The sequence below is a fragment of the Sceloporus undulatus genome, chromosome 2 (genome assembly GCF_019175285.1).
Source record: "Sceloporus undulatus isolate JIND9_A2432 ecotype Alabama chromosome 2, SceUnd_v1.1, whole genome shotgun sequence".
NCBI classification, from domain to species: domain Eukaryota; kingdom Metazoa; phylum Chordata; class Lepidosauria; order Squamata; family Phrynosomatidae; genus Sceloporus; species Sceloporus undulatus.
This window is the reverse complement of record NC_056523.1, coordinates 320,329,007-320,342,888: the sequence shown is the minus strand read 5'-3', so window position 1 is coordinate 320,342,888 and position 13,882 is coordinate 320,329,007. Positions and strand designations below refer to the sequence as shown.

General features: G+C 46.8%; 1 protein-coding gene across 3 annotated transcripts in view; it reads right to left on the bottom strand.

The window, feature by feature from the left end:
* Nucleotides 1-13,118, bottom strand: part of SMAD7 (SMAD family member 7) — a 62,675-nt gene extending 49,557 nt beyond the window's left edge. For 2 of the 3 annotated variants that reach the window (XM_042451405.1, XM_042451406.1), the window contains exons 1-2: nucleotides 11,873-13,118; nucleotides 8,690-8,743 (exon numbers count right to left, since the gene is read on the bottom strand). In XM_042451405.1, coding sequence (XP_042307339.1) covers nucleotides 8,690-8,743; nucleotides 11,873-12,737 — 919 coding nt within the window. In that variant the 5' untranslated portion in view covers nucleotides 12,738-13,118. Of the gene's footprint in view, nucleotides 1-8,689; nucleotides 8,744-10,659; nucleotides 11,569-11,872 lie in introns of those variants that run through there. The other variant, XM_042451407.1, reaches the window with a different exon arrangement.
* Between the last annotated feature and the right edge of the window lie 764 nt (nucleotides 13,119-13,882).

The window sequence follows — 13,882 nt, the reverse complement described above, 5'->3', positions numbered from 1 at the left end:
GAACTTGACCCATCTGACCTGAACAGGGAGCATGACAGTATATAGATCTTATAAGTTCTGCACTATTCAGAATGAATTAGTACTTCTGCCTCTCAACAGCTCTGTGTAGCTTTGCCGATTCACTTCTTTGCCTCACATAACCTCTTCTGTACAACTGGCCTAATGGCAGGTATTTGCATATCTCATTAGCATGATCTGAGGTTCTCTAAATTCTTGTTTATTTTGGGAAGCTTCCATTAGGAATATCCTTTCACAAGCATCTCCGATTGAAATCAACTAAACAGGATCCAGACATGCTGGTGTTGCAATGCAATTCTTGGTGTCAAGAGTAGGGCGGGCAAATGTTTTGAATTTCCAAGCATAAATTTGGGGCTGAGAATTTCTTTCCAGTCTTCATGCAGAACTATGTGAACTGCGTACCAAAGTTTCTGTGATGTTGTAGCCTGTATAATGTCAGAATGGAAAGCAGAGAGGGCAGCTACCTTTAATTGTTATTGTCAACTACCATCAATTAAAGGTAGACATATGGTGGGTGGCCTTATGAATGAGAGACCTCCAAGTCACATTGTCATCTTCAACCCTGTTTACACCTTGCACACTCCAGGCTGTGGCTTCCTTGATTCCATCTATCCATCTGCAGTGTGGTCTTCCTCTTTTCCTACTGCCTTCTACCTTACCAGGCATTATTGTCTTTTCTAATGACTTGAGTCTTCTCATGATATGTCCAAAGTGCAACAATCACAGTTTAGGCATCTTGGCTTCTACGGAGAGTTCAAGCTTGTTTTACTTAGACCCACTTATTCATCTTTTTAGCAATCCATATTGCTAGAATTCTCCTCTAGCATCACATTTCAAATGAATTGATTTTCTTCCTATCAGCTTTTTTCACTGTCCAGGTTTTATAACCATTCATAGAAATCAGAAATATGGTGGCATGGATAATCCTGACTTAAGATGTGGCCAAAGCCACATTCGACAATATTTCATAACCCAATAGCCTGGAATGCCATTTACAACTGGGTGAATTGGATCTGGGCATCCACTGCTAGCTTGTAAAAGTATTTAATATTTTTGTTATTGCCACCATTAATTGCTACAGAGATGGTTCATATTAAGTATCAGAGAAAAACACCACTACGTTTTGCTACTGTTGCTGTGTGCCTTCAAGTCATTTCTGATCAATGGTGACCCTAAAGCAGACCTATCGCTGGGTTTTCTTAGCAAGCTTTGTCCAGAGGGAGATTTTGCCTTTGCTTTCCTCTGAGGCTACAAATGTGTGGAGTTTCCATGGTTTCAAGCCCTGGTCTCAAGAGTCATAGTCCAATGCTCAAACCACTGCACCATGCTGGCTCTCTATCTTTACTATATTACTGTAGCTTTTTTCCAATGAGCTCATATCAGTTTACAAGATCTTTTTATCGCTATTCTCACAATGAACCTCTGAGATAGGTCAGGCTGCGAACAAGGTTATCTAGTGAGTATCGTAACTCAATGAGGACTAGTACCTGCATCTCCCAAGTCCCAGCTCAATGCTCTAACCATGACACACATGAGATGAATTATCTGCATTCTTCCCATGATTAAAGGTTGGATGATCTTGATTGGTACTTTTAAAAAGCATCCTATATGTTACAACCCACTATGACTAATATTCAACTTACTGTATTAACTGCCCCTTTCACAGAACCTGAACAGACATGTTGATCAGTGCTCCAAGCTACAAAAATCTCGGAAATTAGCTCCACCACTTGTTCCAAATATTTTTTGTATACAAAAGTTCAGTTATGCTTCTTAGATCATGATGCTGCACTGACCTAGTATACTCCCTTGCCTGAAGGAGACTTTACCCAGTGGGAGGTGGGACCAAAAACAGACAAACAAGAGAAACCAGACCTTTCAACATCTCTTCTGCCCTGTGTAAAAAGGAAGGGAATGAAAAAAGGAAGGGAATCAATGAATGAAAGAATGACTGGGGAAAATACCATAACAGCCCTTGATCATTGGGCAAGGTACCATCTTCTGGAGCAGATCATTAAACAGAGAGTCTGTGAACATCTAGAAGGCAATGCCATAATCACAAAAAGTCAACATGGGTTTCAGAGAAACAAGTCATGCCACACAAATCTGATCTCTTTCTTTGATAAAATTACCAGCTTCGTAGATGAAGGGAATGCTGTGGATATAGTATATCTTGATTTCAGTAAGGCCTTTGACAAGGTTTCCCATGACATTCTTGCAAACAAGCTTGTAAAATGTGGGCTAGACAAAGTAACTGTTACATGGATTTGTAACTGGTTGACCGGCCGAACCCAAAGGGTGCTCAACAATGGCTCCTTTTCATCCTGGAGAGAAGTGACCAGTGGGGTCCCATAGGGCTCTGTCCTGGGCCCAGTGTTATTCAACATCTTTATCAATGACCTGGATGACAGAATTGGGAGCATACTTATCAAATCTGCAGATGACACCAAATTAGGAGGAATAGCTAATACTCCAGAGGACAGGATCAAAATTCAAAATGACCTGAATAGACTAGAAAGCTGGGCCAAAGCTAACAAAATGAAATTCAATACAGTACGGAGAAATGTAAGGTACTGCACTAAGGGCAGAAAAATAAAATGCACAGATATAGGATGGGGGACACCTGGCTGAATGAAACTACATGTGAAAGGGATCCAGGAGTCCAAGTAGACCACAAGTTGAACATGAGTGAACAGTGTGATGCGGCAGCTAAAAAGGCCAATGCAATTTTAGGCTGCATCAATAAAAGTACAGTATAGTGTCTAGATCAAGAGAAGTAATAGTGCCACTGTATTCTGCTCTGGTCAGGCCCCACCTGGAATACTGTGCCCAGTTCTGGGCACCACAATTCAAAAAGGACATTGAGAAACTGGAGCGTGTCCAGAGGAGGGCGACTAAAATGGTGAAAGGTCTGGAAACCTTGCCCTATGAGGAAAGACTCAGGGAGCTGGGGATGTTTAGCCTGGAGAAGAGAAGGTTAAGAGGTGATATGATAGCCCTGTTTAAATATTTGAAAGGATGTCATATTGAGGAGGGAGCAAGCTTGTTTTCTGCTGCTCCAGAGAACAGGACCCGGAACAATGGATGCAAGCTACAGGAAAAGAGATTCCACCTCAACATTAGGAAGAACTTCCTGACGGTAAGGGCTGTTCAACAGTGGAACACACTCCCTTGGAGTGTAGTGGAGTCTCCTTCCTTGGAGGTCTTTAAGCAGAGGCTAGATGGCCATCTGCTGGGGATGCTTTGATTTGGATTTCCTGCATAGCAGGGGGTTGGACTGGATGGCCCTTGCGGTCTCTTCCAACTCTATGATTCTATGATCTGCATATGTATGAAAGACCACTACACCACAGGTGACAGGCATGTGTTTCTTCTGCAATGTTCACATCTTGGAACAGCTAATCTAAATGGTGGAAAGAGCACTGATCAAATGTAGATATTGACAGATACAGGCAAGAATTTTATTGTGTCTACGCTGTCATAACCCAGTTATACTAAAAGAACAACTTCCCCCATATTGCATAAGGAGGTATCCAATATCTCTTTATGTAGCAGTTTTGAGGGCAGAGCAACAACTGAAGGATGGCACCTGGGAGCAGCTCCACCCCTCAAAACCAACTAAGGTTCACTGGGAAAGATCCCTCATGCCAATTGCCTAGTTGGCTCCCTTTGTCAGCACTATGACATTGGACCTCTGTGTAAGTGTGTTCTAGATAGATCTAAAGCCCTTTGACCTCATTTCTTGTTTGTCACCTTCTTGAACATCAGTTTAAAATTTCTTCCAATATCATTATGGGCTCAGAACATTCATGTTAAAAAAACACAGAGTCCTAGGGTAGTAACACTGGACAAGCAAGCCACACTAAATGTTATTGCTCAATCCTGAGAACACAGAGAAGGAAGCCTGTTGGCCATTAAAGCTGCTGTCTACCTAAGCCAACAATCCACTTTCCTCAATAGGAAAAACTGAGCTATGCATGGAAGAAAAAGGAAAAAGAAAAAAGACACCTTCCTATCTGTCTTGATGAAGAGTACTGTCTGACTGAGTACTATGGCTAATCCTACACCAACCACAACTGGCCAAAAAGAAAAAAGTACAGAAAGATTTTAAATTTAGTTCCTAGCCTCATTTATTGAGTCTCAAGGAATGCACAGAGATCAACAGCACTTCACTTTGGAGACTTAAGAATGTGGGGAAGTTCAAAGCAGAACATACAAATGATATACAGACAATGAATTCTTTTTCTGTCTTTCGCTCCCTCCCTCTCTCCCTTCACAATGGCTTTGATTAAACGGGAAGTTATATAGGAGTCAGAGGTTGTAATAACCACCTGCAATGACAGACTTATAGGGTATTTTTGTCTCCATGTGCTGCAATATTCGGAGCTCAATTGCCAAATGGACTTCAAGGGGGAGGAACATTTTGGGATGAATAATCCAACTTTTCCCTCCCTCCCTTCCTTCCTTCCCTTTTTTTTAACATTTCCAACCCACTCCATTAATCACTTCCCACTGGCCAATACAGAGAACTTTTCCTTTCAAAAATGGCTCATTCAAGCTTCTGTGGCTTTTTTTTTTTCTGTTTACACACAGTTTTGCTACCTTATGTCAACACTTCCTAATGAAAATCATTCCACTAAGGGAGAATGAGGCCCTGGCAATGGGCAAACTGGATGTTTAAAGTTCTGCTAATAGATTTATCCTAGCATCTTTACCGGAAACCAAATGGCAGCCCCTTAACCATGCCTTCCAACAGCTCTGATGCTGCCAGCTATTCATCACACTTTCCAAATTCCCTAAGGTTTGTCCAATAGAGACGGCCATTAGTAATAAATAAACAACTTTTTTTGTTGAAAAAGTGACATCCCAGTCCTAACCACCTTTAATATGAAGTAAAATCTCTCTGGCTTTAACAGATCTTTCTGGTATGTTTGACACTGTAGCCTCAGACAGTAGTTCTGTGCATGCTTCCTTCAGAGTAGGTCTCATTGAACTCATCAGGATTTATTACAGAATAAACAAGTCCAGGATCAAGCAATATAACTCCAGAGAGTGCAGGTACACAAAATCATATATTCAGACTGCTTGTTTCAATGGGGCTTCCACATCTTCTGGGGGAAGCGGGACACTGGATACTGACCAGCTGGCTGACAAGAGGAATAGCTGTCCCACAAGAGAAATATCTAAGCCACAGAGAACAAAAGCCTGGCTGGTCCACTGGCCAAAGAAATGAGTTCACGGTACTGGCTTCCAGAACCACCATCTCACCAAAAAAAGAAAACAATTACCTTCTTACTCGGTAAGTAAGCTGGTGCATATCTAGCCTCTTCCACTAACAAATCTTAGAAGTACAAGGGCTGTGGGGTCCATTGCAGGGCCTCTATTCAAGCAAGATCAGCAGCAAGGGAAGACCAACTTGAACCCAACTGAATATGAATGTCAATTTATAGCGTGCCTTGTCTATTCAGACACTGTCTCAAGTAGATCTACCTCCTCTGCTTTTCTCTCCTGACTCTCCTTCCTTTGCCTGTGTACTTTTTCTTTCCCACTTTTAAGTCTTCTCCAGCCTTATTTTACTGTACAGAGGTGGGAACAATGCTAGTCTGAAAAGCAGAGTGAATAAGTAAATAAGTAAATAAATGTTGCTCTCATTTAAAACAGGGAAACTGGGAATGAGTGATGATGGTTTGCTCAAGACTGTTATTCAGCATTCAGTGCTTTGCTTCTTGGAAATTTACCACACTACATTGCTATAGTGCTATTATTCCACTTTGACTGGCATGGCTGTCTCCTGTGGCATTCTGGGGTTTGTAGTTTAATGAGGCAGAAGGACTCCCTGGCTGATAATTCTAAATGCCCTTCCCTAAACTGCAAATCCCAGGATTCCACAGGAGGCAGCCATAGCAGTAAAAGTGGATTAATTGCACTCTTAACAGTGTAGTGTGCTATCATTTTGGTCTCTCAGGTTCAAGACCATTGTGTCATCTAATATGCACATAGCAGCGTATTAAAATAACCAGCAAAAAGTGCCATCACCCTGTGGCAGGAGACAAGAGTATGCATGGCATAAGCCCAAGTAAGTGTGTAGTAGGAAGTCTCTGGCATTAATAACAGGAACTGCCAAGTGCACCAAATGTCAACTGTTTCAGGGGAAGATTATTAGAATTTTGCAAAACTGACTCCTGAATGCAGCATCATTTACCTTTTTCTTGTAAGAATTAACGGCACCTATCCCATAAGAGAAGGTAATACAGTGACTTTGAGGATGCCATTGAGGTGAGAATAAATCATGGTACATGGGCCCCTAGTGGCCTCAACCATCAAGAGGACAAAATCACTCCTTATCTCTCTAAACCCATTCTGTGACTTACATCTGGGTTATGCTACAATCTGACAGAATACTAGGATTCACGATTTCAGTATTCAACATCTCTATGGAGAAATATGTTCACCTGGACTAGGACAATGGGAGATCAAGTTCTGAATCCCAGTTTGGCCACGGAAACCCAACGGGTGGCCTTGGGCAAGTCACACAGAGGATGGCAATGGTGAACCTCCTCTGAACAAATCTTGCCAAGAAAAGTGCATGATAGATTCATCTTACGGTTGCCATACGTCAGAAACAACTTGATGTCACGCAACAACAAACATATCTGCTTAAAGCATACGTTTATACAGCTTACATGTGCTGCAGCAGAAAAGGTAGTCTCTTTTGAAAATAAAGGCCATTAAGACACCAATTCCTGCACGCAGCACAGTCCTATGCATGTTTACTCAGGAGTATGAAGCACTGTGTTCAGTAATGCTTATTTGCTGCAACGGAACACAACAACACTGGGACTGTCAAATTACCAGCCACATGGATAGCACAGGAGGTTACAACTGTGTCCCAGTTTTGAAATTATTTCATTTAATTATGATCACTTATATGAAAACTTAACATTTGCTTAGTACAGAGGTAGGCAACCTGGCATTCTCCAGATGTTTTGGATTACAAGTTCCATCAGGCTTAACCAGTACAGCTCATGCTAAGGATTCTAAGAGCTGTAGTCCAAAACATCCACTGATTCGAGTGCTTTACATACATTACCTGCTTTTAACAACACCATAAGGTAAGTCAATATTATTATCTCCTGTATATCCTCAGATGGCGGGGAAGGACAGTCTGAGAAGAGAGGATTGCTTAATGCCTCCTAATGAATTCATGGCGCGGGCCAGATTCAGATCAGGGACTTCCTGATTCATAGCATACCTCCCGTCTATGCTACAGCATTTCTTAAATGACATTTTACAACGATCTCCTGCCCACAACCAAATTACAATTTGAAAACAGTTTCCAAGCCTGGCTGAACCTTTGGAAACAGAACCCATTCCCCTTCAAGCTCTTGGTAACTGACAATGTTTTAAAAGTTGACAAACTAAACAGATCCAGAGACCTAAACAGTAACAACATCTTTTGGGGTGGGGGACAAGGGGTGAAAAAAAATTACTTATTGCCTGAAATTGGGCCTTTACTACAAAAAGGGGATACTCTCATGCCATGCAAACATACAGCCCTTGCCTGACACCAAGATGTAATCAATAACTGATCTGTATTTGTTGCTGGAATTTTATTTCACTCCCCCTGAAATTTCATCCATGTTTCCAATTTTCTCCAGTTCCCTCTCTCTCTCTCTCTCTCCTTCCTTCCTTCCTTCCTCTCTCTCTCTCTGTTTCCACAATGCCAGCCTATTTATCTAGTTGAGGGTGAGCCTGCTGCCAGCCAAAAGTTTATGCAGACAACCGCAACAGTGCTTGGTGCCAGCCTCGAATGGTCTTCTGCCCTGGCACCCTGCCACTCATTTACAAGCAACAAGCATGCAGAGAGAACAGGGCTATAAACATCTGGGTGCCTCTTCATAATTTTTAAAAAATACTCCATTGTGCTTTAACTGCAGAAGATCCCCCCCCCCAAAAAAAGACCCCTAAAACAACAAGTCAACATATTTCAGATAATCAGTTTTGGAATTTAATTCATTCCCTTATCTGGAAATTAAAACAAGATAGTTTTCCATTCTTTCTTTGTTACTCCTTCTCCTGACTTTACAGGTGAAGTGTTCCAATGACATGAAGGTATGTAGTTTTTCTCATTAAGTTTTCTTTTTATCATTTTAAAGGAAAAGACAAAAAACAAAAACAAAACTCCAGTTCCATGTATACTTGCAATTCCACCTTACTGAGTTCAGTTGTGTTTACTCCTGAGTAAACATATACAGCAGCTAGGGAACGACACTTATTTTTATTCCTACAAAACCTCTGTTTTTGGTCTTCTCCACCAATTTATTTACTTTTACAGAATCTTGTAAAGTTTGATAGCCTTTTCAGAGCAAAGGCTAAAACCTCACAGTCCACCCTTAATTCAGGAGCAAATCCCACTTATCTTAATGGGAACTGCTCATGATGTAACAGCCCAGGAGTGCTATGGAAACAAAACAAAAAAGCCCCAAAACAAAATAAAATACATGAAAATAATCCAGCAGAATCTCTGCTAAATATGGAGATTAGCAATAATGATACAAACATTGTGGGGAGGAAAGAAAGAATCCTTCCCCCCAGAAGAGGTCCATTTTCCATTCCCCAACCTTTTAATATATAATATATTATTTTGGGGTTTGCTGAACAGCCTACTTACCAGTTGGTTTGAGAAAATCCATTGGGTATCTGGAGTAGGGAGGCGGGGGAGACTCTGGAATTAGAAAAGTGCAGATTAAATAAAAGCAGACCCATGAGAAGGGAGAAAGAGAGAGAGAGAGAGAGAGAAGAAAAGGGGAGGAAAGGGGGGAAAGATAGGAACTTATGATAAGAGTGGCATTCTTGTAGCCAAACTGTTTGTCTTAGCTGTGGAGGCTGGAGGCAGGGCCAGCCAGGCGGCGATTGCCTTGATATTTAACTGTCAGATAAACAAAAGGGGCCTGCTGGCGCCAGTCTCTGGTGCTATCTGCTCTTCTGGCTGTCTCCAGCGGGGCCTCCTTGGCTGGGCTCAAGCACTCCAGCGCTGGAAAGCACCCACTGATCCCGGCTCCCTGATAATCCTCCCAGCCTGGCCTGCAAGGCTAAGGCTGCTGCTGCTGCTGCTGCTGCTCTCCATGCAGACAGTGGAACAGGGCACAGAAAGCCAAGGCAGGCAGGGAGAGAGGGAGGCAGGGAGGGAAGGGGGGCAAAGACAGAGGGACACAAAGCTGGGCACACACACACAACCCAGACTCACGCTTTCCTCACAGTTAGCCCCCTTTCCTCCTCTCCCCTCCCCATTTGCTCCCAAGCAGCCTGCAGGCTGGACAAGAGGTCTGGAACAACTAGGCTGAAGTTTAGAAGCCATTGCAGGGCTTTTCAGAGAAATAGAAACTCTGTGTGTGTGTGTGTGTGTAGACACAATATCCAGGTTTTTAAATGCCCCCCCCCCATTCCTTCCAAGCAGCCTGAAGCTTGGACAAGATGTCTGAACCAACTATGTTAAAGTTTACAAGGCACTGCAGTGCTTTTCAGAGAAATGGAAACTACTCTCTCTCTCTCTCTCTCTCTCTCTCTCTGTGTGTGTGTGTGTGTGTGTGTGTATACACACAATATCCAATTTTTTAAATGTCCCCCCATTTCTCCCAAGCAGCCTGCAGGTTGGACAAGATGTCTTAAAACAACTATGCTAAAGTTTAGACGCCAATTGCACTGCTTTTCAGAGAAATGACAAGTGTGTGTGTGTGTGTATAGACACAATATTCAACTTTTTAAACTGGCTCCCCAATTCCTCCCAGGCAGCCTACAGGCTGGACAAGGTGTCTTATCATGCTAAAGTTTACAAGTCACTGCAGTTGCTTTTCAGAGAAATGGAAACTCTTTTGTCTGTGGGGTGTGTGTGTGTACACACACAATATCCAGTGAGTGGTGGTTCCTAATGGAGATCTAGAGACCCAAGCTGTTGTGTGGGTGACACCCCCCCCAACACACACACACACACACACATTTGGATACAGACTGAACACAGACATTTGGATAGTCTGTATCCAAATGTGTGTGCTGCATACACACACATACACACAACTGCTACATGAGGAACCACCACCTACCCCATTTAAAAGGCTGGATGTTGTGTGTCCACATCACACACACACACACAAAGTTTCCATTTCCCTGAGAAGAAACAACCCACCTTTGCCAGGGGTGGTTTCAGGCCTGGTCTGCAAGATCCCTCTCCCCTCCATAGGCATCATATGCACACTTTTCCCACTCCAAGAATGTGGAAAGCCAAGGCATTTTGCCCCAAAAGGAAAGAAAGCAAGGCTGCAAAGCGGCGCCTGAAAACGATGCCTTTTCTTTTCTTTTCTCAAGGAGGGAACATGGAGAGGGCTTGAAAACAACCCAAGGACTGCTGGGCTGCTTTTGCAGAGAGAGAGAGAGAGAGAGAGAGAAGATCCCAATGAGCCCCTCAGAGCCATGCTTAGCACTGGAAATGGCATCTTAATACTGATGTTCTGCCATTTCTACTCTGGGGTCTGTGTGTGATCGTTTTCTCTACACAATACTACAACCCCACAGGGCCGGGGAATACGATCATCATTGGCAGACTATGGACTACAATGCCCTGGAAGTTTGGAAACGGTTTCTTACCAAGACAGTATTTTTGTAGGGAACCATCCTAAAAAGGCTGAAGTTCCTGGGTTTTTTCTCTCCTCTCTCTCAGACCCAAGTTGGCAAACGGCAAACGCTTCTCCAGGGGTTCTATAAAGGCTGCCATTAAAGCCCTGGAGAGGTCATTGGCCTTCCTTTTCCTGACTGCTTCGAAGACAGCCCCCCAGACCCAGACCCTCACAGGGGAAGCCCAGACCCAGACAGACGTTTCCCTGCTGCTGCTTTGGAGGCCTCTCCAACCTTTTGAGGCCGCAGTCTCACTTATTCCTCCTCTTCTCTGCCAAGCCATAGCTCCAAGCCTTGGAGGCCTCTGGACCCAAAGTGGTCCATGACACCTCGCAGCCACCACCCACTTTGAGACGGCTTTAACTGAGCCACGGGAGTTAAAGCGGTCTCAGGGTGGGCTATTTCCAGAGTGTGTTTTGGACCTCCGCTGTTTAAAGAGGGGCCTTTCGTGGCAGAGAACAGGACCCTTGGTCTGAAACGCACTGCAGGAACCATCCAGTTCGAGACTGCTTTCCCTGCCCTCCGAGGGAGGAAGGGAGTAGGAGCAGTCATAATCCTTGGTTATATCCCGCCTTTCCAAAAGCACATAAACAGAGGCAGGCATGTAGGCAGCAAGGAGAATGACACAGACCCTGCCAAGTGGACAGCCTTCTCCGATCCGAGAGGGCTCTGGGGCCAGAATGAACGATAGTTCCCGGGCTTTTCCAGCCAAGGGCCGTTCAAGTGGCCTCAAAACTGGGCGATTCCTGCCGTGTGTTTGGCCCCAACGTCAATGAAACCAGAGGGTTGGAGGAGACGGCCAGAAGGGCCCTCCCGTCCAGCCCAGCCCCATTCTGCCATGCAGGAACTCTCTCTCCATCCCAGCAGCCCTGTCTCAAGACTCCCCCCCCCTTAAGGCCCCGAGAAACCCCAGAAGGGCCGCCCAGGGCTTTGGGTCCTTTATCCGGGCCCCCAAAAAAAAGGACCCCCCCCCCCCCCCCCCCCCCCCCCCCCAAACCCAGACCCAGAAGGGCCGCCGGAGCCAGGCTGGCGAGGCCTGCAGAGAGAAGCCGGTTTGGTCCCGCTCTGTCTGGCTCCAGGCGACCTGGGCAAAGAGTTCAAGCGGGGCCAAAGCGGCTTCTCCCTCCGCCCAGCCGGGCTAAGCGTAGCCAGGCTCTTTCGGGGGAGGCAAGGGGGCAATGCCTACCGAGTTCGCAGAGGCGGCTGAGGTGGAAGGGGTTGCAGCAGACCAGGGCGTCCGGCCGGAGGCTCTTCGTCCCGTAGCACTCGCAGCCCACCAGCCGCTTGACTTCGGACCCGGGCCGCAGGTCTGGCCATCGGAAGACTTTGCCCAGCAGGAGCGGCAGGGAGTACCAGTGCTGGCCCAGCTTGGCGTCGCCTTTGCTGGGCAGCAGGAGGCAGGAGGTGCGGGCGCCCCCCCGGGACTCGACGGCTTGCAGCAGGCCCTCCAGGTGCTTCTCCTTCAGCCGCTTGAGCACCGCGTGGGTCAGGGCCTTGAGCTCGGCCTCCGAGGAGCCCAAGGGGTGCAGCTTGGCCCCCTTGCCGCCTTTGCCCAGGCAGCACCCTCGGCTCCCTCCGCCGCCTCCGCCTCCATGGATCCGGGGGTCCAGGGCTCCTTCCCCTAACTCTCCCCCTCCGCCTTCCTCCTCGGCTGCTCCTCCGGCGGGGCTGCCTCCGGCTCCGGCTGCTCCCGGCGTCGTTGCTCCCGCTGCTGCTGCTGCTGCTGCCGAAAACGAGGCTCCTCCCGCCGCGCGGCTCCGCCAGAGTCTCCGGACGAGCACCGACCTTTTGGTCCTGAACATGCGGGACGTGAAGGAAGACCCCCGGCTAAAAATCGGGCATGCCGTCCGCAACTCATGAAGGAGCCGGGGCCCGAGTCCAGGCAGCCAGGACCAGCAGCAGCCTGAAATGATGGAGGGGCAGAGAGAGGAGGAGGAGGAGGAAGCAGGAGGAGGGCAGGAGGAGTCGGACAGGGCTTCCGACGGAGCCCCTTCTCCAAAGGATGATGGCCCGCGAGGAAGAGGAGGAGAGGCCAAGGCCAGCTGGAGCATACGCCAGCTTTGAGGGTGGCTGGGTCTCCTTTCCCTTCTTCGCCTCCCTTCCTCTCTCTCTCTCCCTCCAAGAATAACAACAATAATGACAATCTCCTTTTACATCCACTGGAGTGGCTGCAGTCTCTTTAAAAGAAATGTGTCTTCCCTTCTTCTTCTTCTTTCTTCTTCTCCTTCCAAGGGCCTTGGGAGAGGGCCACCATGCCCACCCGCTCCTTCCGAAGAGACACACCGAAACACGGAAAGCCCCAAAGCCAAGAGAAACAGCCCTCCGCGATGCCCGAAGGGTCCCTGCTGCTTGCCCTTCTCCTTCTCCGGCTTCTTCTCCTCCTCCTCCTCCTTCCAAGCCCCAGGCGGAAAAGCCGTCTGAAGCGGCGGGGAGGGAGGAGGGAGGGAGGGAGGGGGCGGCTGGCTGGCGGCTGGCTCTCCTCCCCCTTCTGCCTCCTCCCTTTTGGCTGCTTTAAAGCCACCCCTCCGAATAGAGAGAGATGTTGCAGAAAAGCGCCTCCCCTCCTCTGGAAACAAATCAGAACATTGACATGCAGACTTAAAAAGAAATACGGGGGAGAGACACAATGGCCGCAGCCTGGTCCTGAGGAAGAGGAGGAGGAGGATGGAGGGGGAGATGAAGGGGGAGAGTGGGGGGGCAGTCCCCAAAGGAAGATGCTCTTGTCTCTTTTTTTGCTAAAGGGGAACAAGGATGCCCGAAAGAGCCAAAACCGGGGAAAGAAAAGAATCCACCAGTCAATATATATATATGGAGGGGGGAATCCGCTTCCTTCCTTCCTTCCTTCCTCCCTTTCCTGGTTGGGGAAGGGGTTGTTTGCTTTTTTTTGTTCTAGGGGACCAAGAATGCCCCAAAGAGCCAGAGAGGCGGAATCCAGCCCTTGAAGCCACCGTTTCTCGGCTCCTTCTCCTTTTGCTCCTCCTCTCCTGCGCCTTTTTCCTTCCTTCCTTCCTTCCTTCTTTCCTTCCCACCAGACTTTGAGGCGGGGGAGCCTTTCTCGGAGCCAAGTTCTCCCCACCACCACCACCACCTTCCTTCCTTCAGAAACCCCCCCCCCACTCCTCCTTTTGGGGGATGGAAAGGGGAGGGAGGGGAGAAAAGAAGGAGTAGGAGTTTGAGAGGGAGACTCCTAATACTA